The following is a 26042-nucleotide window of genomic DNA, read 5'->3' as shown; positions in this document are numbered from 1 at the left end:
TCAGGTCTGGAGACTGGCTAGGCCACTCCAGGACCTTGAGATGCTTCTTACGGAGCCACTCCTTAGTTGCCCTGGCTGTGTGTTTCGGGTCGTTGTCATGCTGGAAGACCCAGCCACGACCCATCTTCAATGCTCTTACTGAGGGAAGGAGGTTGTTGGCCAAGGTCTCGTGATACATGGCCCCATCCATCCTCCCCTCAATACGGTGCAGTCGTCCTGTCCCCTTTGCAGAAAAGCATCCCCAAAGAATGATGTTTCCACCTCCATGCTTCACGGTTGGGATGGTGTTCTTGGGGTTGTACTCATCCTTCTTCCTCCAAACACGGCAAGTGGAGTTTAGACCAAAAACTCTATTTTTGTCTCATCAGACCACATGACCTTCTCCCATTCCTCCTCTGGATCATCCAAACACTGTAAAAAATTTCTAACCTCCCTAACTCTAAATTTTCTAGTGACTGATAACATCTAAATTTTTCAATTGGCCCAAGTGAAAATCTGTAAATTACATTTTATAATTTACAGAATTTCACTTGGGCCAATTGAAAAATGTAGATGTTATCAGTCACTAGAAAATTTTGAGTTAGGGAGGTTAGAAATTTTTTACAGTGAATGGTCATTGGCAAACTTCAAACGGGCCTGGACATGCACTGGCTTGAGCAGGGGGACCTTGCGTTCGCTGCAGGATTTTAATTCATGACGGCGTAGTGTGTTACTAATGGTTTTCTTTGAGACTGTGGTCCCAGCTCTCTTCAGGTCATTGACCAGATCCTGTCGTGTAGTTCTGGGCTGATCCCTCACCTTCCTCATGATCATTGATGCCCCACGAGGTGAGATCTTGCATGGTGCCCCAGACCGAGGGAGACTGACCGTCATCTTGAACTTCCATTTTCTAATAATTGCGCCAACAGTTGTTGCCTTCTCACCAAGCTGCTTGCCTATTGTCCTGTAGCCCATCCCAGCCTTGTGCAGGTCTACAATTTTATCCCTGATGTCCTTACACAGCTCTCTGGTCTTGGCCATTGTGGAGAGGTTGGAGTCTGTTTGATTGAGTGTGTGGACAGGTGTCTTTTATACAGGTAACAAGTTCAAACAGGTGCAGTTAATACAGGTAATGAGTGGAGAACAGAAAACTTAAAGAAAAACTAACAGGTCTGTGAGAGCCAGAATTCTTACTGGTTGGTAGGTGATCAAATACTTATGTCATGCAATGAAATGCAAATTAATTATTTAAAAATCATACAATGTGATTTTCTGGATTTTTGTTTTAGATTCCGTCTCTCACAGGTGAAGTGTAGGCCTACCTATGATAAAAATTACAGACCTCTACATGATTTGTAAGTGGGAAAACCTGCAAAATTGGCAGTGTATCAAATACTTGTTCTCCCCACTGTATGTGTGTATATATATATATATATATATATATATATATATATATATATATATATATATACACATATATATACATATATACACACACACACACACACACACACACACACACACACACACACACACACACACACAATACAATACTGAACAGTTTTAGTTATACGAGCAATTATAAACTATCAAACTATGGCTTCTCCTGTTTTTAGTTGGACGTTATTTGCATTTGCCTGGTTTCAGAAGCAAACCTCTTTTTTTCTTCACTTCTTTTTCATCAGACTTAAGACCTTCTCATTAACATAGATCCTTAAACCCCAGGCTATAATCATCCAAGCTCACTTTATTGATCTACAACTGTTAACACAAAGCAATTACTATGTATGTGGGATCTTTATTGCAGAGCTTAAAGGCAACACTGCATTGATATTCCTCAAACATTCTGATTAAGAGGTTTTCAAAACCCTTAAGATTTAAACATTGAGCTTCCACAATTTATCCAGGCCAAATAGTTTTAAAACATGTAAAAAAAAATTTTTAGTTTCAGTGTATATTTTCAGCCTTTGGTGTCCAATCAGTTTTTCTGATCACACTTTAGTTTGGAGAACACATATTCTCTTTTAATATGACTTAATAAACTCCTAATTTACTGCTTATTAATAATTAGTAAGGTAGTTGTTGTAGTGGTTAAAGGGTTAGTTCACCCAAAAATTAAAATTCTGTCAGTAATTACTCACCCTCATGTTGTGCCAACCGCGTAAGACCTTCGTTCATCTTCGGAACACAAATTAAGATATTTTTGATGAAATCTGAGCCATGTTTCACTCCTCCATAGGCTTCCAGTGTGACCGAAACTTGCTGGCCCAGAAAAGTTATTAAAGAGATCGTTAATATAGTCCAAGTGACTCCAGTGGCTCAATCTTAAGTATATCAAGCGACGAGAATACTTTTTGTGCGCAAAAACAAACAAAAATAACGACTTTATTCCACTATTCATTTCCTTCTCTCTGGATGTCTAGTTGGTTTGCGTAGTGTTTTTGCGCAGCGCGTCTGTGTTACACGTCACCACGTAGGCTCACTATTGGCCGACGCCAGTCATGTGTGTGTTGCGTGATGACGTGCAACACAGAAGCGCAGCGCAAAAACACTACGAGGCCCAGAGAGAAGGAAATGAAAAGTGGAATAAAGTCGTTATTTTTGTTTGTTTTTGCGCACAAAAAGTATTCTCGTCGCATGATAAACTTAATGTAGTGCCACTGTAGTTACTTGGACTATTTTAACGATGTTTTAATAACTATTCTGGGCCGGTGAGTTTCGGTCACACTGGAAGCCTATGGAGGAGTCAAAATTCTGTCAGATTTCATCAAAAATATCTTAATTTGTGTTCCGAAGATGAACGAAAGACTTACATGGTTGGAACAACATGAGGGTGAGTAATTACTGACAGAATTTTCATTTTTGGGTGAACTAACCCTTTAAGTTTAGGTACTGGGTAGGATTAAGGGATGTAGAATATGGTCATGCAGATTAAGACATTAATACAGTATATTACATTACTACCAATATGCTAGTAATATGCAAGCTAATAAGAAACTATTTAAAGGGTTAGTTCACTCAAAAATTATTTCATTAATTATTCACCCATATGCCGTTCCAAACCTGTAAGAATTTTCTTTCATCTTTGGAAAACAAATATGTTTTTAATGAAATCTGAGAGCTTTCTGGACTCTCCATAGTCAGTTACGCAACTACCACTTTGAGGCTTTATATGATGAACAGATTAAATTTAGGCTTTTATTCACATAAAACAATGCTGCATCAATTCAACATTGATCAGCAAACACAAACAATGCATCATATAAAGCAGTCGTGTCTCTTCAGAAAATTAACTGTTTGGACTTGGACTCAATTCACATGGATTCATTTTACTATCTCTTTATGAACTTTTTTAGCGTCAAAGTGGTAGTTGCGTAGCTATCAATGGAGAGACAGAAATAGCTCAGATTTCATTAAAAATATCTTCATTTGAGTTCCAAAGATGAACAAAAGTATTACAGGTTTGGAATGAAAGGTTTGGAAAATTATTTAAAAAAATGGATACAAAATATTTACATTTGTTTTTATCTTTAACATTATTTTAAAATGCAACTTATTCCTGTGATAAGCTGAATTTTCAAAATCATTATTCAAGTCTTCAGTGTCACATGATCCTTCAGAAATCACTCTAATATTATGATATGGTGCTCAAGAAGCATTTCTTCTTCTTAATTAGGATAACCAATGTTTAAAACAGTTGTGCTGCTTAAAGAAGGTATTATCGCAACTTCTGTTTTATGCCAACTTTAAACACTAAGGTAGGCTACATCTAAAAACTGGTTTATTCATTTAATCTTTAGCGGTTTTCATTATGGCATTTCAGGAAATGCAAATCTAGTTAACTGATAATGTAGCAGGACTGGAACCACACTTTCAAGTTTTAAATTGTCAGCTCCTTGAGATTGAACCAAACTGTAACCCACCACCTGAGGAAAATGTGATTTTCACTCACATGTGCGACACACGGTGGAGTGTGGCCTTGACCGCTCTGACATCTTGTCTACATTAACACTTCAGAAAGTCAAAGCTCACTTATATTAACTTAGTTTGGATTATAAAAATAGCATTAGATGTATTAACCTTCCAGGACCCTGAATACATATACGGGCCTATGAAGTATACATGCATTATTCAAAGACTAGAGGCAAATGCAGTAGTCTACACTTTGCCCTCTATCTGTTCTAATCGGACATGACAGATTAAGGTTTTCCAAGACAAATGGCCTTTTCCCTGCCCCTTCTGAATAAGCTTGTTAACACACGCACGCACACACACACACACACACACACACACACATGATGTGTGAGACAATGTGACTGTAATGTTTTGTGCGGTAAAAGCACTGAATGTTCTAGAAAGAGATTACAGACCCTGCTTATGAGTTATGCATATTCAGTGCTAAAGGGAATCAAACCACATCTGACTGTTACTTTTAGTGCAGTACAGGTTGGACTTGTGCTTTTGGAATAAATGTTTTTCAGTGGGCATGCTGTTACTTGTGTATTTTTATAAATCTAAAACCGAGTGCACAAAGTTTCCCACATGTATAAAACAGGCAAGATCAGGCATAATAGTAGAATTGTGCAATTTTAAAAGTAATATATAGATTGTATTAGTCAGGATGTAAAAAATAAATAATAATTTGTGTATACACTACAATTCAAAAGATTAGGATCAGTAAGATTTTTGTTTAAAGAAATAAATACTTTTATACGAATTTTACGAGGTGGCTAATTCGTAAAAATTTTGCTAAATCGTACATATTTTACGAGTTGCCCAATTCATATGAATTTGAACGAATGACCTACCCCTGATCCCGCCCCTAAACCTACCCCTAGACAAATCGTACGAATGTGTGTATACACTTCCATTCAAAAGTTTAGGATCAGTAATATTTGTGTTTAAAGAAATGAATACGTTTATACGAATTTTACGAGGTGGCTAATTCGTACGATTTTTGCTAAATTGTACATATTTTAAAAGTTGCCCAATTCATATGAATTCGTACGAATTAGCCACCTTTTAATCACTTCGTGAGATAGTGTTGAAGCAGCATATTAGAATAATTTCTGAAGGACCATGTGAGACTGAAGTAATGATGCTGAAAGTTCAGCTTAATCATGAATAAATTACATTTAAAATATACATTTTATTTAAAATGTACAAATATTTCACTATTACTTTTATATTTGATTTTTGATCAATTAAACGCAGCATTCGTGAACTTCTTTAAAAAGCAAACCCAAACATTTTGAACAGTAGTGTAAGATCTAAAACGTGACTGCTTCACAACGACACAAGCAGTGGAAAGGCAAACTGTCATCATCACTGATTAATGTCACTCAGATGTCAAGTCATTACATTACCCAGAAACCACAGCCAGTTCCTGGAGAACCACAGAACACCTACCCTGTAATTATCTAAATAAGACCAAGCCCACAGTGCAACGCTCATATACGCACATCTGGTAAAATACATTAATGCTTTGTTCCCAGACAATCTCATAAATTTGCAGCCATCATTTTTTACAATTAACTGTGACAGTGCATTTCCCTAGCCTCTGTAGAAAATGCAGACCTGTGCCAATTCATATTAAGAGTCTTCCCGGTTTCACAGACAAGGCTTAAACCTAGTCCCAGACTAAAATGCATGTTTGAGCTGTTTTAACTGAAAGCTAATTGCACTGACTTATCTTAAAATATGTCAGTGCCATTGATTTGTCTCAAAGTCGACAGTAATGTTTTTTTCTAAGATACGTTTATAAAAGTTACTTAAATGTCCTAATTGAACGAAGGCCTAATCCTAGCTTAATCTAAGCCCTGTCTGTAAAACCAGGCCTTCATGGTATTATTCTCATGAAATAATAACAATCTCTATTTAGTAATGACCTCTAACAAAGTATTAACTAACGTGACCAAACTGTATAGCAATAATATGATTTTTAACAAAGCAAGAGTTTTGATAACATAACAGAACCACTGTGTTTACATTTTCCAGGGAAAATGGTCTAGGTCTCTCCAATTTAAGATGGGTTAGAAGAAAGTATTTTAACTAAAAAATATAATACACTTCACATCACTTTAGGACTCCTATGTACAGGGGATCTGACACACACATTTCAAGATGTAAACCATCAAGAGATGATGAGGAACACCCTTTACAATCAGTCTTTAACATCTCTCAGAGCCGTAAATGAGTCCCATGAAGAGAAACCTCATGATTTACATTTCTGTGTGCTGTTTAACAACATCAAGGGACGTCTCTCACTTTCACATGACACGTCAACAAAATGCAGATTCTCATCCCCTCTGTCAGAATGCACAAAAAACGAGCCTTTCTTCTTTTAAAGATGATCTCAAAGCCTGCTTACAGTTGGTGGCTTGTTAAATTGGTTTGCCAAGTGTGAGGAATCTGTGATCAAAGTATGAAAACAAGCCACAAAAATATTACATCAAAGAATAATAGTCTGACAAAATGACAGCCGAAAAGGTCATCTAAGGCGGATTAAAAATATGTGAATAATGCTGCATGTCTTGTTTACTCAGCTCCTTTTTCCAGTGAATCAAAACTGAATTCATGATGATTTGTGAATAAATCACATTGTCTTCATTTTACACCAGTGTCATGGTTTGTTATATTGTTTCAGCATTCACATAATCTACTCCATGCAGTTGTGATCATTCCCCTCCCAACAAAACAAGGAAATTAAACGTGTAATGTCACTGAGATCACTGTCTTAATGCATAGACACTTCTTTTCAGTTCAGATTTCAGTTGATAGTTCAAAGTTATAGGTTCCCTGGCAGTGCTTTGCAATTTTGTGACAACTGCAGATTACTTGAACAAACCAATGCTTTAAGTGCCATTTGGAAAAACCACAACAATTTAGTTAACCGTTTAATGGTAGTGGAATATGTTACTGGCAGTTCTATGTCCCTTTAACTTCTAAAAAGTCTATTTACATGAACATCTAATAGTTTTCAGAATATTTTGTCTCCAGTCAAAATAACAATCTTATCTCTTTTCAGTTATCTCTATTAAAACAACAACAACAACAACAACAACACGAATGAATGTCTCTACAAAAGGGTGACTAATACTGAAAATACTACAGCGATTATGAAAGGGGAAAAAATATTCTTACATGCCAAAATTTTTGTACCAAAAACAATAATGACATAGAAAAAGTTGACAAATCACAATTTGAAATGTATTTACACAAGATTCACTTTTGTATTTTAGCGTTCTCTCTTGAATGGAGTCATTCTCATAAGAGTCTATAGTTCATAGTAAATGAGCAGAAAATGCAGACATGACCGCTCAGATCATACTTATCTTTCCTGGAATATTCTTTAAGAATTATTAATGAAAATGTCTAATTTCATTTCACAGATGAGTAGGCGACGAAATACTGGCTTATGACACAGTTTAGTCAATTTCTTTGGGATGCTATTGAGGAGAATGTTCATGCCACCACAAAAAAATGTCCTTGGATCGCTGAAAGTGGATGCATAGTCAAGGTCCTTTGAGATTTAAGTTGTAAAAAAATAAGTAACGAAAACAATTATGTAAAAGAACATGCCAAATCCACTTGTTCCCCCATGTAATAGCAACCTCACTTCAGACTCTCTAGTTATCCTGGAATACCTCATTTTCTGAACCTGCAACAAATCACAATTTACCTCTCACAAATGTACATAAGCACATTGTTCACAAACCTCCACAAACACACAGACAAGCAAGACCGTGTCCAATTTTCCTCCAAATACTCCATGCTCTCTTCTTCTTCATGGGGCAATTATTTATGGTTTGCGAGCCCAAAACCAGTGGAGATAAAAAGTCAAGATAAAAAGATATCCAGCGCTGGGTTTCATTAGTTTGCAACGTCAGGGAAAAAACTCGCGCACATTTATGCACAAAGCAAGACATATTTTCCTGGGTGAGTCTGTGGGGGGCCAGTGTAGCTCTATCTCGGTGGGACCGCTTTAGTCGGAGTCATTTTTACACACACAGCTACACTCCTCATGGTGCTCCAGGGGGACATCCGTTAGAGTCTTTTGCAGTCCCCGACTCCCTGCCCTGTGTTTCAGCATCAGAACCTGCACAAAAACAGACAAATATAGACACACACACAAAAATTATTCAAGCACTTAAACATATAATAACTTTATCATTTACACCCAATGGGTCTCATTCACTAACCATGTCCAAATCATGATTTACACTTACATTTGCTCTAAAGTCAGAATCAATTTTAGAACTAACTCAAATTAAATGTGCCACAAGCATTTATATTCATATACTATGCATTTAAATATAAATATATAATAAACATGAACACATGAATAATAGATACATCTAAATAGATACAAATTCATTCATTCATTCATTCATTTATATATTTATATATTTATATATATATATATATATATATATATATAAAAATTTGTATATCATTTATATATCTTCATAATATCTTAATAGATATATCTTAATAGATCGATTTACATTCTATTTCCATCTAAATAGATACAAATACATTTATATAAATTCTATTTTGATACACATATACATACATACATACATATATATTGTAATTTTATATAATATAATATTATAATTTGTATATTTTCTTTATATATATATATATATATATATATATATATATATATATATATATATATATAAAATATTAAAAAAATAGCATCTCACAAAAGTGAGTACACCCCTTACATCTTCTCAAGGGACAATACTATAGAAATGAAACTTGGATATATTTTAGAGTAGTCAATGTGCTGCTTGTATAGCAGTATACTGTCCTCATAAAATAACTCAACATACAGCAACAAAAGCGAGTACACCCTAAGTAATAATATCTGTACGTTGTTTAACCATGCAAAGCCACATGTCCTATTCATCATGTTTATGTTTTTGTCTGCTTGACAGGACCATACAAATTGTTGTATCTTGTAATATATAAATATATATTTTTTATAAATATATATTCATATGCTCCAGCATCCCAATGACCCTACATAGGACAAGCAGTTTGGAGAACAGATAGATTATATTATTATTAATTGTTAGAAATAATAAATTAAGTAAGTGGCCCTATAGACAATAAGTTAATTAATTATAGTATTATACCTCATTTGGGTTAGAGTTGCAGATCACATGTTGCCAAGACCCATATAAAGCCTACAAAAAAACCTTTGATTTGGTATGTATAATGCTAATGTTTAATTGTTGGACATGCACTCATCATAATCTGAAAACATCAACATCACAATGACATTAAGATATAAATAGCAGAAATGTATCGTTTTTATTCATATAAGAAGTTATAAGTACAATAAATCCTAAATGTGAAATGTAGAGTAATGGAAGGCCTTTTGTTCTTTGCTATACCTCATGATATTTTTTGACCACTTTGGTAGGTGAGCACTGGCAATCGTAGCAGTTGTGAGAGCAGCATGCGCAGTTCCCTCCACAGCGCTTCACCAGCAGGCAGCTGGGCCAGAAGATGGCGTCCGTCCTTTTCAGCTCCTCACGCAATGAGACAGAAAAGTTCCGTGGAGTGCAACTGTAAAGCCGAACCTCCTCACGAAGCAGGTTCAGGTCCACCATTCCTACGCAAATAAAAATAGACAGCAGGTTTAAAAAAAAAAGAAGAAAAAAAGAAAAAAGTATGTTCCAATGTTTCAATTGACTTTAAGTACTTCCAAATTCAGGATATTTACCCCTGGATTTCTTTTGATGGAAGAACGATTTGCCCACCACCTGCCAGTTAGGCTTGTAGAGGTCCTCCATGTCCACCTGCCAGCGATCTGGCTCCAGGTATTTCATCACCTCCTCCATTGTGCTGAAGCCAGCTACAGCTTCCCTCAGAACATCCACACTCTGCACCCATGCAGGCATCACTGCAGGGGCCTCGGGCTCCGACTGCCTCTGAACACACAATCAAACAAGAAATCAGTGGTACGGCAGCCACTCCATAGGGGACTTTTCATTTTTAACAGGTGATTTTAAAAGTGTTCTGCAGAGGCCTGGTTTATTTTTAGAATTGTTTAATGCTTTAATTTCACATCCTTAGCTGTGATGTGAGAGGAAACAAAGCAAAACCAAGGAAAATATCACTTAATAGCAGATTGATTTTGCATAATCTCCAATTAAGGAGTACCTGAAACACATATATATATATATATATATATATACACATACACACAAGAATTGGACAGTGAACATACATACACATACAGTATATACACTGTATGTTATGTTTCACTGTGGGTGCGAGGCAGTCTGTTAACATCTCTCCTGTTCTCTGTTTTACATACGTTCTTCAAATTTGGACTCATCGGTCCACAGAACTTTCTTCCAGTCATTCACTGACAAATTCTTGTGTGTTTTCGCCCACTTTAATCACTTTGCTTTATTTGTAGCCTTCAGGAGTGTTTCTTGCAGGAAATTCTGCACATCTGCCCTGCATCTCTGAGCCTTCTAGCGACAGTGGATGTTGGCAGTGGACTGGTGCATCACATGTCACTGAGCTGTGCTGTAAGCTGAAGACTAGTTAAGTATCTGTTGTGAAGGCTGGACACTTCTTGAGGAGTGGTACATTTTGGCCTTCCACTACTTTTTCAGTCCTTGTTGGACCCAGTTTTTTTCTCTACAGCCAATAGTAAACTTCTTTTAGTGAGATAATAGCAAGACTATTTAAATTAAGATATGAAAATAAATGTATTACCAAATTATCAGTTAATAAGAGAACGCATGGTTTTGCTAGATGAGTTAATGATTGACACTGGCTTATCTACAGGATCAATTAACCTGTCCACCCTGTTTGAACTCGAACACACAATTAAAGATGTGTGCCACTGCCAGGGCAGCAACACTGATACCGATGGTGTTAGGCAACCTGCAGGAAGCCACATTTCTGCACTCAGTTCAACTCTGCTCCACTGCATCGGGTGCCGTGGCATCTGTCAGCATGTCCTTTTCCCAGAAGCTTAATTCAGGCATACTAACATAATCCCCCTGTGAATGACACGTCCAATGCCGCACTCTAAAACCAGGTAACAAGTGAGGAGTGAGAGTTGGCATGGTTACCATTGTGTAAAGGACAAGGTGTCAATGGAAGGCCTGAGATTTCTACAATGATAAAAACTGCATTGATGCCACGAACAGTGTAAATAAGGTCACCAAGACAGACTGATTGAGAGCATCTGGGTCAAGCACTGGAAAAATGTCTGTCAGTACAAGAATACTGTATGTGGGCATTAAGGCAAGGAATGAAAAACCTTCTTTAGTACTTCTTAGTTTGATGTCAATTTATTAAGAAACACAAAAAATACTTATAAACCCACATGAATGTGAAATGTAAAATGTAAAAGAATAGGATTCTTCAAAATAAAACAAATACAACACGTTTCATTGCCTTGTCCACATGCAAAAACAAACAAACAGTTTAGTCAGATTCACAAATGTATGAGGACTCTAATAAGCCAATTATTTTATTATCCTTTGAATTGTTCAGTAGGACTCAAGAACTCCCAAGTGACCTGTTTGTATCATTATAAAGAATAGTGAATTAACATCTGACTTACTGAACCGCAAGTCACCCATTACTTTCACTCGCGTCTGACGTGAACTAAAATTATTGTGTTGTGTACTTTAATATATCTTTAGTCATAATTCACTAAAGTTGTAATTCAACTGCACACATGATTTTTCTTAAATAATTTTTTTGTTGTCATTTTTTTGTTGCTCAAGAGCAGTTACAATGACCTGTACATTCAGCTGTCCTTCAATGCTGAAAATTGGCTTCCAGTTTTGGCGCTGGTCAGCAGTGGGGAATGGAAACCATTAACAGCTTGTGAATGTGAGGCACTCTTTCAATCTGTCAATTAAAAGATCCTCTGAGCCCTGGTCTTTAAAGCCACAGCCAAACGTCCCTTCTGAGGTGGATAAAACAGCGCTTGTGCAACTTTGCTAACAAGATAAGACATTTAGGAGACTTTCAGACATAAAACATGGGATCATATATTGAAATTTAACATATTAATAGAAAAAAAGACAATACCTTCCCCATAATTTAGAATTCTATTATGCAGGTATAATCTGAATTTAAAAATGATTTAAGGGTGCCCTTAGTAACTGATGCCATTGTAGAAATGCAGTATCCACACTCTTAAACTTTTTTAAATTAGGAAATATTAAGTGCCATTTAAAACTAAGAACTTAAAAATCCAGGAATTTAAAAATGCATAAATCAGTCACATTTAAGGCACCTTTCCTCCAACATATTCCTCTTTTGTCATCAAATTTTATAACAGATGCATTGATTTTAAGGTAAAATATTATCTGAAAAATAATAGCCTCATTTATGTTCTGCAGCTTGACAACAAGATGTTTCAAATTGCTTGCAGGTTGTAGGGTTCTGTTAGACTACTAGGAAAATGGCTTAACAGATGGATATGAGCGCACAGACTCAGATGTCTGCCAGTAGCCCGTCAGAACACACATAAGAGCAGTCAGATCTGTAGAAAACCAAATAACAGTGCAGAGGTCTCTCAAAAATGTGGGTGATACACTGTGGACATATTTTGGTGAAGGCCATGCTTGGTGGCATGCCAATCATACACAGTGGTTGCAAGAAGAGAAGAGAAATTTCCACATCTAACTCTAAATTTTGAATAGGTATTGTATTTGAAATGATATGCTTTATGTAATTCAATAATACTTGTGGTTGTCCTGAACAAATGCTGCTGAGAGGAAAGGTCTGGCCAACAAAACCACCATCTACAATTACTTTGAAAAACAAGTGGCAAATACAAAGGTTCTTATATACAGTACAAGTGCATACGGTGTTCACACTGCATGTCAACCTCTCTTTTTTGAAGAGAAGCTGTTGCCAATTTAAAATAGTTTATAAAAAAAACTCTGTCCTGAACTTAGTTTTTAACCATATGTTACTCAAACCTGTTACTCTGCTTGGCAAGTGATGCTGCATTGTATGAACAATATATAATCGGCCGCCTTGTATCAGCTTCTTGTACGTCTTCTAGCCAGACCACGGTAGGGGAGTGGAGAGTTCACAATAACAGCTTGTGATGCCATCCGCTGAGGAAAGGCTTTTCTATGGTGAGGAACTTTTATGTCTTGTCAGACTTGTTCAGGCGTTGCAAAGTTAATGGTCTGAAGAAGAAAGATTCTGAGGAATTGGTGTTCAGTATGGCTTTTTTTCTTCTTTTCCTTTTCTGCGGATCTCCTGCACCCCCTGCAGTACCTGCATACCCCCCTGGCGGGCACCTTGAGAACCACTGCTGTAGCAGATCTAGGCAGGTGGAAAGTTTCAGAGGAACTTGATCTAAATTTAATTATTTTATGATGTTTCCTGAGGTGCACTTATAATGTTAGTATGATTTTTACATACAAATTTTCATAATTTAGAAATAAAAGTCAATTTTCTACCCTGATTTCAGCCCTCTGATTTGAACACCCTGTTGAAAGGGGTGTGTCTGCTGTGAGACTTCAATGTAAAAGGCCACTGCTGATTGGCTAGCATCTTGCATATGAAATAAGTATTACACGTGGAACTCTCGAAAACTGTTGAGATTAACTAATCGTGAAAAGTGTTGATTATAGCATTATATTTAGATCTAAAAGGTTGCAGCGATGAGCATTGTAGCCAATGACAGACTGTCAGTTGAGCGCATGATATCTGTACTTTCACGAATGCTTTCATCATAACTAACAGTTCAAACATGATGTAAACAGCATGTGTAGACAGCGTCATTGATTATAACAGTAACAATTAACATGGTTACTTGCATGTTGTGCCATTGCTGTCGGGTCCATTACTGTTTGCAGAGCCTGCGCCGAAATGGGACTGATTTATCAAAGAATCCACAGTGAAATGTCCCGAACAAACTAATACTGCTCTTCTGAGAAATTCACACAGTTGAAAATAAATAAGCACTTTCCTAGCATTTGGAACCTTTAGAAGATAATGTTATTTTAGTAGAGTGATCCTGCATTTCTTTTATCTTCTCATCTCACTAACGCACCAGTGAAGGGATGATGTAGAAGTAGGTGTTGATCTTCTGCAGAGGCATTCTTTCAAATATCTATGACGCCATAAATCGGCACATTCCAAAACGAGTCATTTGCAGACCTTGGTTTCAATAGAAGCTGTTTTTAGACTAACAAGGAGCTCTGGACAAGCTTTTTAGCTCTGAAATTTACAGGATATTCTTATAGTATGATGAACTTTGTATGATGAACAAAAGCTCAAGAAAATGTGATTTCTCAATTCATGACCCCTTTAAAGGTTGAGGAAGCAATATTATTGGCTGCAGAATCAGCAGAGGCCAGTCAGTTTGTGCCATGTGATGATGTTATTGCTTGTAGATTGCATGAAAAGGACCTCAGCCTGCGCCCTCTAGAGTTTCATGACTGACCTAGATATTTAAGATGGTACAAAGCCAGTAGAAATCAGTAAGCACATGCAAAAGGCATCTTTCAGGTTGGTTCAAGGAGGAAAACATCTATGAAATCTAGCTGGGAGCTAAAAGCAGAAGTCCAATTCCTGACTCTCGTGAGAATCACAAAACGTTTCTTATTTCCAGAGCTAGGTGCTGTTATAATGACCTCTTACCTCAAACCATTACCAGTTCCCAAAATCTCTTCCTGAGAATCGCAGCTTGGGCTTATTTCCCCCCTTCTCTCGGTGGAAGTGGTGAAGGGGAGTGATTGCTTATTTAAACAAAAAGTGCAGAGCTGCCCCCGAGATCCCGGGTTTCCAGTAGCTGAGGTTGACCACAGAGAAACAGAATTCGGCTGTTCCAACATGGCAGCCCGTTGCCACGGTGTACAAAGCCAGCCAGGAAGGACACTCATTTCCCTAAATTGTGTCAAAGGGACTAAATGCAGAACCTTAAACCAGAAGATCTGAAGCACACATTATTTAGCTTAGCATCAATGGACAGCAAAATAAATAATTAAAAAACTGAGCTATAAACACAGGTGTGGTAAACACTATAACAACACCATTAAGTGTTTTATGAGAAGTGCACTGGATTTGTGAAGTGAGGCAAATTAACCCTTCCACAATGCATGGTGTTGCTCAATAACTGTATGCCACATAAACTGTGAATGCTGATCTCTGCAATTGTCTGACCTTATCCACTTTATCAGTTTGTGCTGGGTTTTATTGATAGATAGTTTTACTGATAGATTTTACTGACGTTTATATATATATAGGGGTTTTCAAACTGCGGGCTGGAAAAGGGTTTCTGCCTTGGCTTGAGTATTTAGGGAGATGCTGAAGAAGGTTCGGGGCAATTCTGTAACTCAGATCAGCCCATAATGTTGAAGGACCTCAAATACTTGAGGATTATGTATTTTTCTAAATGTCGGGTTTAGTCTACATCTTTTACTCTTTATCTCTGAGCATATTGATGTTATTGTATTGATTATCTTCAAACTGATTATGAAATTGGCATGGTACATTTACCTGACATAACAAATTGTTATAAACAGTTCCATTTGATTTTATTCTGACTTGCTCTGAAATTGTTTTCCCAAGTAGATTAAACGGATTCGTATGTTACCTCAAGTCTGCGTCAGATTAGTGACGACTAATATTTGGCACTAATTCAAGTTTACTTGGTTTGCAAAGACAAGAAGTGAATTTCCGTTTAGGACAGCAAAAATGCTGCTTGACCAACCTAAATTTGGGTGTGTCTTACCTGTTTTAATTTAATGTTACTTAATATTAAAAAGGAGGGTAGCAAATTAAGGAATTTAGGAACAGAATTTTTTCATTTAGCTCCTTTACTAAACACCATTATTACATAACTGAAGACTTTACACTGTTGGATGTATCAATTTAAAATAGAATGCTTTTTAATGGGTCTGACGGAGTGAATAAATTTACATTTAAAAAAATATATTAAATCCAAAAAACCTTTCCCCTTACATGGTTCATTAGCGGAGTAATAACAAATATATAAATTTATAAGAATGTATTATGAAATAATACAAACTAACTTCTACAAACTAACCCAATCTCAAGAATCAGTGATATAGATTATATTTATATAACCAAAATTAGACATACTTAAATCAGCCTTTTGTGTAAGGGAATCCAAGGAAGATTCCTACTAAATTTAAGTGTCATTAACACCACTGCTGTCTTTTTACAATTTAGTTGACAGCAGGTGGTGCATGATGTGCAAATTAAACTAGATTTTAAGGCATGCTACCAGAGAGAAGCTGACTTTAACAGCACTGAAGATAAATAACTAAAGGCTCTTGTAAACATTTAAGAGCTAGAAAAGGAGTTTCATGAAATTTACCTGGCATTTAACAATGTATCACAAGACACACGCTCACATAATTGTCACGTCGAAATGGCAATATTTATAGAACTGCCAAACAGTTTAATTAAAGTGCAAATGACTTATTTTTGGTTTGTCGAAGATCTTCTGCCACACACTTTCAGACATTTTATAACACAACATTTCGAACACTTTGATTGCACACAGACAGACAATGCTCGAAATGCAACTCCCGTCCACAAGGCTCCTAAATACAAATGTTTGGTGAGCAAGAAATCAAAAACTGTGCACACTGTGAGTCAGGGCTGAAGGAGTCAGTGCTGGAATTGTAGGTTCTAGCTTGACATCCTCCTCCACAAACACTATAAATAGAGCTCGATTCAGCCACACCTTCTCTGATGCGAGCTCTGTGTCCAGAAACCAGCCATAACACACCACCTCCTCTGCAATAATAGAGCATTGCTCAAAGAAAAACACACCACCTAGTATAAAGAGAGAATGTACTCATTTACACAACATTTTACATACAAACATACCTAATTGTATATCTAAAAGCCAACATTAAAATGTAATGTAGGGGGAAAACCCCCTAAAAATAGCAAAACTAAATGTACCATTTCCATGCAATGATTTGTGCCATAGATCTCCTTAAAGTCACACCATTACACATACACTATTGTTAGGACATCAGCACTGAAGCCAGAAATGAACTAAATTGCATTTATACCACAGAGAAGTGGCTCTTCACTGGCCACTACACTCAGTCATGCAAAAAGGAAACAAAAAAATGTATCACTCAAAACGTAATTCTAAATCAATGTGGTGATGACGCATTAAGTTGGATTGGCATGATACATCTTGTTCCTTCAGGTCACATTGCAAAATAATAACTAAAATTAGTTACTAATAATGTGTGATGAATTACATTTACACTTCCATTCAAACGTTTAGCGTCAGGAAGATTTTTAATCTCTTATGCTCACCAAGGGTGCATTTATTTGATTAGGAAACAGAGTAAAACAGTACTATTGTGAAATATTAATACAATAAAATATATTTTCAGTTACTCCAGGCTGGTCAAGAAACATTTCTTCTTCTTATTATTATTATTATTCAGTTCAATCATCATTCGGCTCTCAAAACAGCAGAAAAGCAGGTCAGTTCTGAAAAAGACTTGCAGATCTGCATCAGCACTTTCAATGAAAAAGCACTTTGAGTTCAGAAGGAAATGGCATATGGAAGTGCCATTTGCATTTTTCTTTGCCTTTTAATCATCCACAGCCGCATTTGTCCTGTCTAATTTTGGTGCCCTATCTTACCACTATCAACACTACAATAATTACATTTCAGCAGAATAGATCTACCAAAAGGAGATAAAGAACACCTTTGTTCACTGGAATACAATGAGAGCAAATTTCGCGCAACGTAGCAAAGCGTTCAGACATGCTCTGAAGGCTCAGTAAACAAATGCAAGGGAAAGTGGAGTCATAAAACTTTGACAGGCATCACACATCAAAGCCAAGCATGTCTATTAAATCATTTCAGGGGAATAATCCTTTTCAAATGTGCCGTGTGACGCCTGTCAGGGTGTAAATTAAAGGGAGGAAACTGAACCATGGCCAAGGTGGAAAACACCGTAGCACGCCCCGCTGTGGTTTTCACCACCACATAAAGTGAAACATTGAGGAGAAGGTCTCTGAGGTAGGAATACGATTAGAACTTGAAATTTCCAACTTAGTAAGTGCCATTTAAGATTGCCAGGTCATTTCAGAGGAAGGGGATGGTGATTACAGCAACAGATGCATTGTAATAAAATATGTTTTTATTTATTTAACTTTTTTAGCCCCAGTTTTTCTCAAGTACATCTCTCTTCAATTATTTTATTTCTATTCAACAAAGCTCACTGTATTTCTCATAAACACCTAATTATCATTTGCAAACTGTGTATTTAAGTTAATCAGGAGCAGAGATAATTAGCACAGGGCCATTAGGGATTAACAAGGTTTTCAACTAAAACGTAGCCGGCCCTCTCAATAAATGTTGCATAAGCATTACACAAAGAAGAACGAGGTGAGCGAGTAATTTCTTACCTGTTGAAGCAAAGTGTAACGGATGCAGAATCCCGGGTCTGAGGGAAAGTATTCATCAGAGACAAAGCGGATCAGGAACTGGTTCCCCTTGGATATCTGGGGCCCTGGAACCATCTGTGAGCCACACCAACGGCCCAATACTATCCCTCCAACAGGCTCCTCCACCTCCACATAATCATACCTACAACAGCAAACACACTGATTTACTACAGAGATTGATGAATCACTAGCATTCAGGTCCTGTTTACATCTGGTATTAACATCCATCTGGATCAGTGTTATTTTAGTATAATTGAGACAATGATACTTTTTTAGATAGTTATATTTTTATTAGTTTTTATTTTATTTTACACATTTTAATTGTAGTTCAAGTTTTTGTAGTCTTGTTGCATTTTGTCTTTTCATTTTTTTTAATATTTCTGTGTAGTAATGAATTTGTATTTCAGTTTTAATTTAGTACATCATGTAACAGTTACATCAAGCTTTCCACATCAAGTTTTCCACAGTTTCCACAAAGATATTAAGCAGCACAACCATTTTCAACATTGATAATAATATTAATAATTAATGTTTCTTGAGCACCAAATCAGCATATTAGAATGATTTCTGAAGGATCATGTGATTCTGAAGGCTGGAGTAATGACAGGAATCACAGGAATAAATCACATTTTTAAATATTTATTTTACAATATTACCATTTTTACTGTATTTCTGATCAAATAAATGCAGCCTTGGTGAGCATAATAGACAAAACAACAAAACAATTCTTACCGACACCAAATTCTTTGAACAGTAGTGTATATGAAAACAAGGTAGAATTATTCTGAATATGTCTATCAAATCAGCACAAGGAGGTGTGGAAGAAATGTTCTCTTTAAGACGTATTTGCCACAACAGAGGTGAAAGGATAAGGGCCATTTGTGTGTCTGATGGTGTTATGACTTTTTTTTTTTTTACTTCCTGTCAGAAGTACAGGCTCATGACAGGATCTGGACTGCATCTGAAAACTTAAAAGTGCTGCCTTCGGAGGATGCATTCAATGGTTGGAAGGCATCATGGCACGTCCAAATCCAATGTTAGCTTCACTTCCTGTCTCCTGAGATACCTTCATCTGATCGATTTTTGAAAGCAGCATCCTTCGCTGCCTTTGATATCCCACAATCCTCTACTTTCCATTCTGAGACAGTTGAGCTAAAAAATAAAGACGGTGTCTGAAATTTGCAGTTGGTGGTCAGTTTGTGTGTAAATGTCTGTTTTTGACCAATGTTTTCCACTTCTGATGTCATTTCTAGAGAGAAATTACTATTGTAGTATAATTAAATATTCACTTGGTTATCACCAAAGCTTTGTGCGCAAACGCTGCCTACAAAGTCATTGCCTGATAAGGCAGTGAGGCAGCAAGTCAGCAGCCGAAGTTTTTGGACACAGCCCTGCCTACAGCATGTGATGATGCACACCTGAAGCTAACTGTGCCTCATTGCCACTGCAATAAATCCAGCACCATGTCAATCCTGTTGGCCACCAGGCAGCTTCTGTAATGTGCCTGAATGTGGGGAAACGGCTAGCAAGAGATGATTTGAGGGGAGGTTGACACTGCTTTATCACCACTATATAGTTAATTCAACATTGTCCATTATCATCGAGTGTGAGAGAAGGCTAACAGCTATGAGGCATCTAAATGTAGGTCCAATGCTTTGAAGGCCTACACAGGGAACTATGCCAACTAAGCTATTTACAGACACACTATTACACAGGCATTTAAACAAAGGTAACGCGGAAAGATGGGAAAAGTAGAGGGGAAAAACAGAGAAAGAGGATTACTGAGAGAAAAATTGTGCTAAAAAGCTTGGGAGAAAGTGAAGAGTGAATAAGATTAAATGAGGACTACAGACATGTAAGCTCATAAATTATATTTATCTGTATTTGATCTCAAGCTAATATGCTAACGGATTAGGCTTTTCATAAGCCACAATAGCTGTGACCTAGAAATCCATTCTCACAAGCATTCAATGAACTGAATAAGCTATAAACCGAAGCATGGCTAAATGTATTATCTCAATCACCCTGATGGCACTGCAGTCCACAGAGAACATGAGAGAGAAATCTATCTGTTATTATGACGTCTAAAAACATATTGGATTCTGGGATTACTCAGCTATCCCAAATCACAACTGAAGGATTGTTATGCATCTACTTTGGGGGAAATCACACCTAATCATACAAAAAAAAATTAAAAAAAAAATACTCCTAAACAGGTACAGATTTGACTGGTTATACAGTAACTTTTCATTACAAGCATATACTGTACCTCTATACAAAAAGTACCCATACAGCAAATTCACATTGGCACACAGGGAGAAACTGTCTAAGAATGAAGAGCACCTGCTGAAATAATAGCATCATTAATTTAAACTGTCTATTAACTGTTTTAGCACTCCGTTCACTAACAGAATTATGTTAATGATGCAAAGATGTTCACAAAATCATTGTTTTCCCAATATGACTGCAGTTTACAGAAGGGAAACTTACAAACTGGACACAAGGCTACATATTCACAGACAGGCTCATGCAAGTGTGTGTATAGTGATAAAAAACAAACAAATTTGCATTGGGTACAATATACCTCTCTCTATAACTTATACTCACACACCTGGTTGAACTGGATTGTGCAAGTACCACATGCTAAAGTAGTGTAACTTAAGTGAATTCACCCCTAATGTCTCTCATGGCCCTCTTTTGGGCTCTAAATTACAGTCTTTTGATGCAACTTGGCCTGAACACAGTGGCCTGAGCATTTTCTTTTTAATAAAGGAAAGAAAAAAACAGCAGCATTGAGGTTATGTTATCCCTGCCTGCATGGCCTCAATGCTCCTGCAGTGTTCAATAAAGGCTGGTTTCAGTCGCCGCAGCCAAAGCCTGGTAGTAATAATTTGATTGGACAGAAATACTTTCCCTATTCTCTATGTCCTAGCTCAACCGTTTGGCTTTCTGGAGTCATCGTTTGCTCTCTCCCCAGCCTGACACTAATGCTTCAAACCACATTCAATAAAAACAACAGGTCATTGCGCATTGCACAAAAAACAAACACTTGCTGGTTAAACGGACGTTGGACACCTGAATTTCTGACACACAATCGTATAAATCCAATGAACAGGTGTCCATATATCAAGCATTAGCTACTGAATATAACATACCATCACATTTTTCTCTGCCCATGATTCTTTTCTACCTCAGAAGAACATAAAGCAGAGGGGTTTGTCTCGTTCCCAGTGACAATTTAGGCAGATGGCTCATCAATAATGTAAAGTGATTTCACTATTACCAGGTTTACATGCATACATTCACTCCACAGAAGCTCAAGTAGGACAGAAGCATGAAAGAGCAGCAGATATCTTTTAGAAAATATGGCACGACATCAGAAAACAAGCACTGGGTGTTTTGAATCATTTTTAACACTGGAATGTTGAAACTGAATGCTTAAACAAGGAACAATTAGATTTCAGCTAATAGCTCGTCACAAAGCAACACAGCACTGTGTGCTTAACATCTTTTACCTTCATTTATTAACCGAGAGGATGAGTAAATAATCACATTAAGGAAGTTATGTTATAGATTATTGTGAAAGATATTAATAAAGATACACTATGTTCAAAAGTTCGGGGTCGGTAAGACTATGTTTTTGAAAGTAGTCTCTAATGCTCTTAGGCTGCATTTATTTGATCAAATATACAGTACAAACAGTAATACTGCTAAATATTACAATGTAAAATAACTTTCTACTTTTATACATTTTCTATTTGATTGAATATTAAAATTAATTTGATCCTGTGATGGCAAAGCTGAATTTTCAGCATCATTACTCCAGTCTTCAGTGTCACATGATCCTCCAGAAATCATTCTAATATGCTGATTTGATTTATCAAAGGTTGAAAATTTGTGGAAACAGTTTTTTTTTTTTCAGGTTTCTTACAGGAATCGTTCAACATAAACCTGAATGACAAATATTCCTGTACATTAAAAAGGGTACTGTTGATCACAATTCGAATTCCTAATCGTAGCGTTGACAAACTTGTTTCTTATGTGTCCTTTCAACACTCTTCAGCTTTTCATCAAAGACAGAACCAACATTGTAAAATTTCCTAAGTAGTACAGAAAATCTGGCCCCGTTTTCTTATCGGTCTGAACAAACACAGGATGATGAGAGCTGTCTGTAATGGCCTGTCGGCTCTGGGCTGGGCTTTGCTGGAGGCAGCGTGATATGATTCAGCATGCAGCTTTATTACAGTTTATTCCAGCCCAGTTGCTTTGATTCGATCCAAACAGAAGGGATCTTTTTTCTTCATTAACTGGCATTAGATCATCATACCAATGTGTATTAATGCCTTTAAAATATTTATAGCAACCATATATTGAAAAGCAGTAAAGGAGGACAGCAATGGTTGGTGACTATGTATGTGAAAGTTGTGAACGAGTGCATGTGCCATCACTTGTTCAATAATGACTTTAATAATTTATTGCTGGTGCAATCATACAGACCAAGTCACTGCATGCCTGGTAGATGGGTATATATTGTAAAACATATACATGAACACAGATGAAAAACACGCACACAAACTCTTTCCAGGTCAAATATACTCCGACTCACGGCAAAAATCCAACTCCAACCCTACACGTTCCTCAAGGCCACAGCTACTGATTTAAACAAAGTGGACAAGCAGGCACAAATTCATTGCATCAATGTGGGCAACTAAAAAAGGGTTTTGTTATGTTCGCCTATCGGTACGATATGTCTATGAGCAGGGAATAAAGGATATTTATAATTTAAAGTCAATATGAAAAAAAAATGAAAAAAAATCTATGGATACTATTTACTTCATACATATTCCTGGTCTTATTGCGAATACTTAATCCTTGTAAAATAACTTTGCTTTCCTGCTGACATCTCACACATGCTGGTGGACAATTTTAACCAATAGGCAAAACGCTATAGGGATAAAGGAGTAGCATTCGATCTTACTCCATTCTTCTATGTTACACCCATGCTTTACCATCCAACCAATTCCCGATGGATGAAATACATTCCTTCACATTGAATATAAAAAAATATGTCACATTAGGAAAGTAAAATGGGTTGCGTTGGGCAGTTTGTTGAATTTATATAAGATATAAGACTAAGATCTTATAAGATCAATAAGATTTAGGACAAATAAAATCAGGACATCTTCAATAGATCAATAAGACTTTTAAAAGAAGACTAAGGGGTCCATTAACCGAAACTAGGATATACACACAGCTGGCAAGACTCCAGATTTCCCTTTTGAATGGGTGTCTTAGGACGCTAATGGGGAATGTCCCCAAGAGCTGTTTGTTTGTGACGTGTCGAAGGCAGTAATGGCAGCTAAAGCTTTAAGGAAGTGCGTACATATGTGTCAGCCCTATCTGATACCTGTTGATACACACAATCTGTGCTTGATATGATCGGGCAAGGAGCATCACTCAGTCCTCAAGGGAGCAGAATGCGAGCATTTGCGAGAGTTTCTCTATGAGGAAACTCCACTCTCATTTGTCCCTTTTTTCAAGGGAATTGGGATAATCTTCTGGATTAGGACCTGCTGCAAATAAGACAAGTAGGATACTGAGATCATGGGGCTCTCAGATGGAGCTTGCCGAGGAATTTGAGAAACGTATGGCTATTTCTCATTCTAGCGTCCTAGTACGCACTGTCTCGTTCCCCTTCTCAGGGAAACAAGGTTACATTCGTAACCCGAGACAGTTTGCTGATAAGCGTGTATGAAAACACATTATCTAATTTATTATTAACAAAAAATAAAATAAAAACTTTACTGATTTACTTGTTTAAGTACAAGAGCACAGTCACAAATCACTTCACATGAGGCTTGCAGACAATGAGGAACCTTTCACAGGTTGTGTCCACAAGTCAAGAGGATGTTAAGACAGAATATGCTTAGAAAAAACACATTGTTTTTTTTTTATCAATAACTGGCAGAGGCCTACAAGCATTTTTTCCACATGAAACCACCAGCTATGGGAAGGTCATCATCATGATTCTGGGAAGTAAAAAATGCACAGATGTGCACGTCTACAATCGATTGCACCATAAAGCAAAACAGAGGCATGGACAGAGGCCTGGAAGGAAGGAAGGAAAGCTAGCCTATAATTGAAAGGGTCTTTAATGTGGATTGGCTGGCTGAGCTGTGTGTGAGTGTCTGGTTTAGTATGCGCCTCCAGAATCTCAAACAGATGCTATGGAGTTACATAGAAGACTTGGAACTAAATATGCACAAAGCAGAAAGGGCTGTTCTTTATGTCACTGTATCAGTCATGGAGAAAATAAATATATAACAGAACATAATCACTTTAGGGGTGGGCTATTCATTATTCATCAGCCTTCTTGCAGCACAGCCAATCTCCCAAATGGCTTCCTTTCGACTCTAAATCTTAACAAATGGACGTGGTCACAACAAGCACATACATCTCCACTGTAATCCCCCCTCCCACCCCACATACACTTATACTGCTTCATTGTATATGGGTGCTTTATCTTACATCTGACCCTGTCAAGAGAGTGCAATGGATGCCTGATGCTGCTTGTTTAGTAGTGCTGATTTGTCACATGAAAGGAAACACTTGGGAATTTTTCAAGCTCTCAAATCTTCTAAATCACCTCCTCTCTACAGTTTCGGTCTAGCCTTGATGCTATATTGAAACCCGCCTGTTTAAATCAACTGCCAGCTTTGGCTTGTCCTAGATTGTCACAGCCCTGAAGAACCATAAAAAATAAATAAAAAATAAAAGTTTAATGTCAGGTAAGTCCATAAGAGTCATAATGATTACCAAAACAGTCTTATGAATTTAGCAAAAAAACAATTCACAAATTAAAATAGAATGCATAAATATTTAATAAATATCAATACATTACATTTTTTCCAATTGAACAACCATATATAGGTCATTATGCTCAAAGATATGGAAATGAATAACAACTAATTATTGTTTTTGTAATGTCTACTCAATGATTTACTCATTTTCAACAGTAAAGTCTATAGTTATTTTTATTTACTTTTTTATTCTCTTTCTCCTATATTTTCTCCATGTTAAGATATTGTCTTTCTCTAATTGTGCATGTGAGGTCTAGCAAGTGACCAAAGGGTCAGAGTCTCTTACTTGCAAATACCGTCCTCTGCGTCCTCCAGGCCAAAGCGCGGATCAAAGGTCAGCTGGATCCTGGAACTTTCTGTGACTGCCACCAGCCGCCACACTATAACTGTATTCCGGGGATATGTGTTGGGGAATTCAGGACTTTGAATAATTCCATCCCCAGTAACACTGAGGACCTTCTCGTTTTGAGACTCATGCACTCCTTCAGAAGAGAAAAGAAAGGTTTATTAGTACATTTTTGAACCTGCATAACTCACCAGAGCGGAGAAAGAACATGTCATACAGTCATTTGTGATTAGTCCTTTTCTTTTTTCTTAATGCAAATTAACATCAAACTGGATTTAGCTTCTAATGCATCACAAATAATATGGATTATGCGGTGCACTGTGTGAATACTAAATAATTGATCACACAAAGCAAGGATGAACCAAACTCTTCTGGTTTTTATTGAG

General features: G+C 36.9%; 1 protein-coding gene across 2 annotated transcripts in view; it reads right to left on the bottom strand.

The window, feature by feature from the left end:
- Positions 1 to 6864: 6864 nt before the first annotated feature.
- The window catches only part of pdgfc (platelet derived growth factor c), a 52417-nt gene continuing 33239 nt past the window's right edge, over positions 6865 to 26042 (bottom strand). For both annotated transcript variants that reach the window (XM_084429404.1, XM_084429405.1), the window contains 5 exons: positions 25597 to 25792; positions 18412 to 18592; positions 9719 to 9926; positions 9387 to 9607; positions 6865 to 8077 (listed from right to left, as the gene is read on the bottom strand). In XM_084429404.1, the coding sequence (XP_084285530.1) occupies positions 7964 to 8077; positions 9387 to 9607; positions 9719 to 9926; positions 18412 to 18592; positions 25597 to 25792 (920 nt within the window). In that variant the 3' untranslated portion in view covers positions 6865 to 7963. The remainder of the gene's footprint in view (positions 8078 to 9386; positions 9608 to 9718; positions 9927 to 18411; positions 18593 to 25596; positions 25793 to 26042) is intronic.

The sequence above is a fragment of the Rutilus rutilus genome (assembly GCF_951802725.1).
Source record: "Rutilus rutilus genome assembly, chromosome: 14".
Classification (NCBI taxonomy): domain Eukaryota; kingdom Metazoa; phylum Chordata; class Actinopteri; order Cypriniformes; family Leuciscidae; genus Rutilus; species Rutilus rutilus.
The sequence above is the reverse complement of the archived record's forward strand: the minus strand, read 5'-3'. Positions and strand labels throughout refer to the sequence as shown.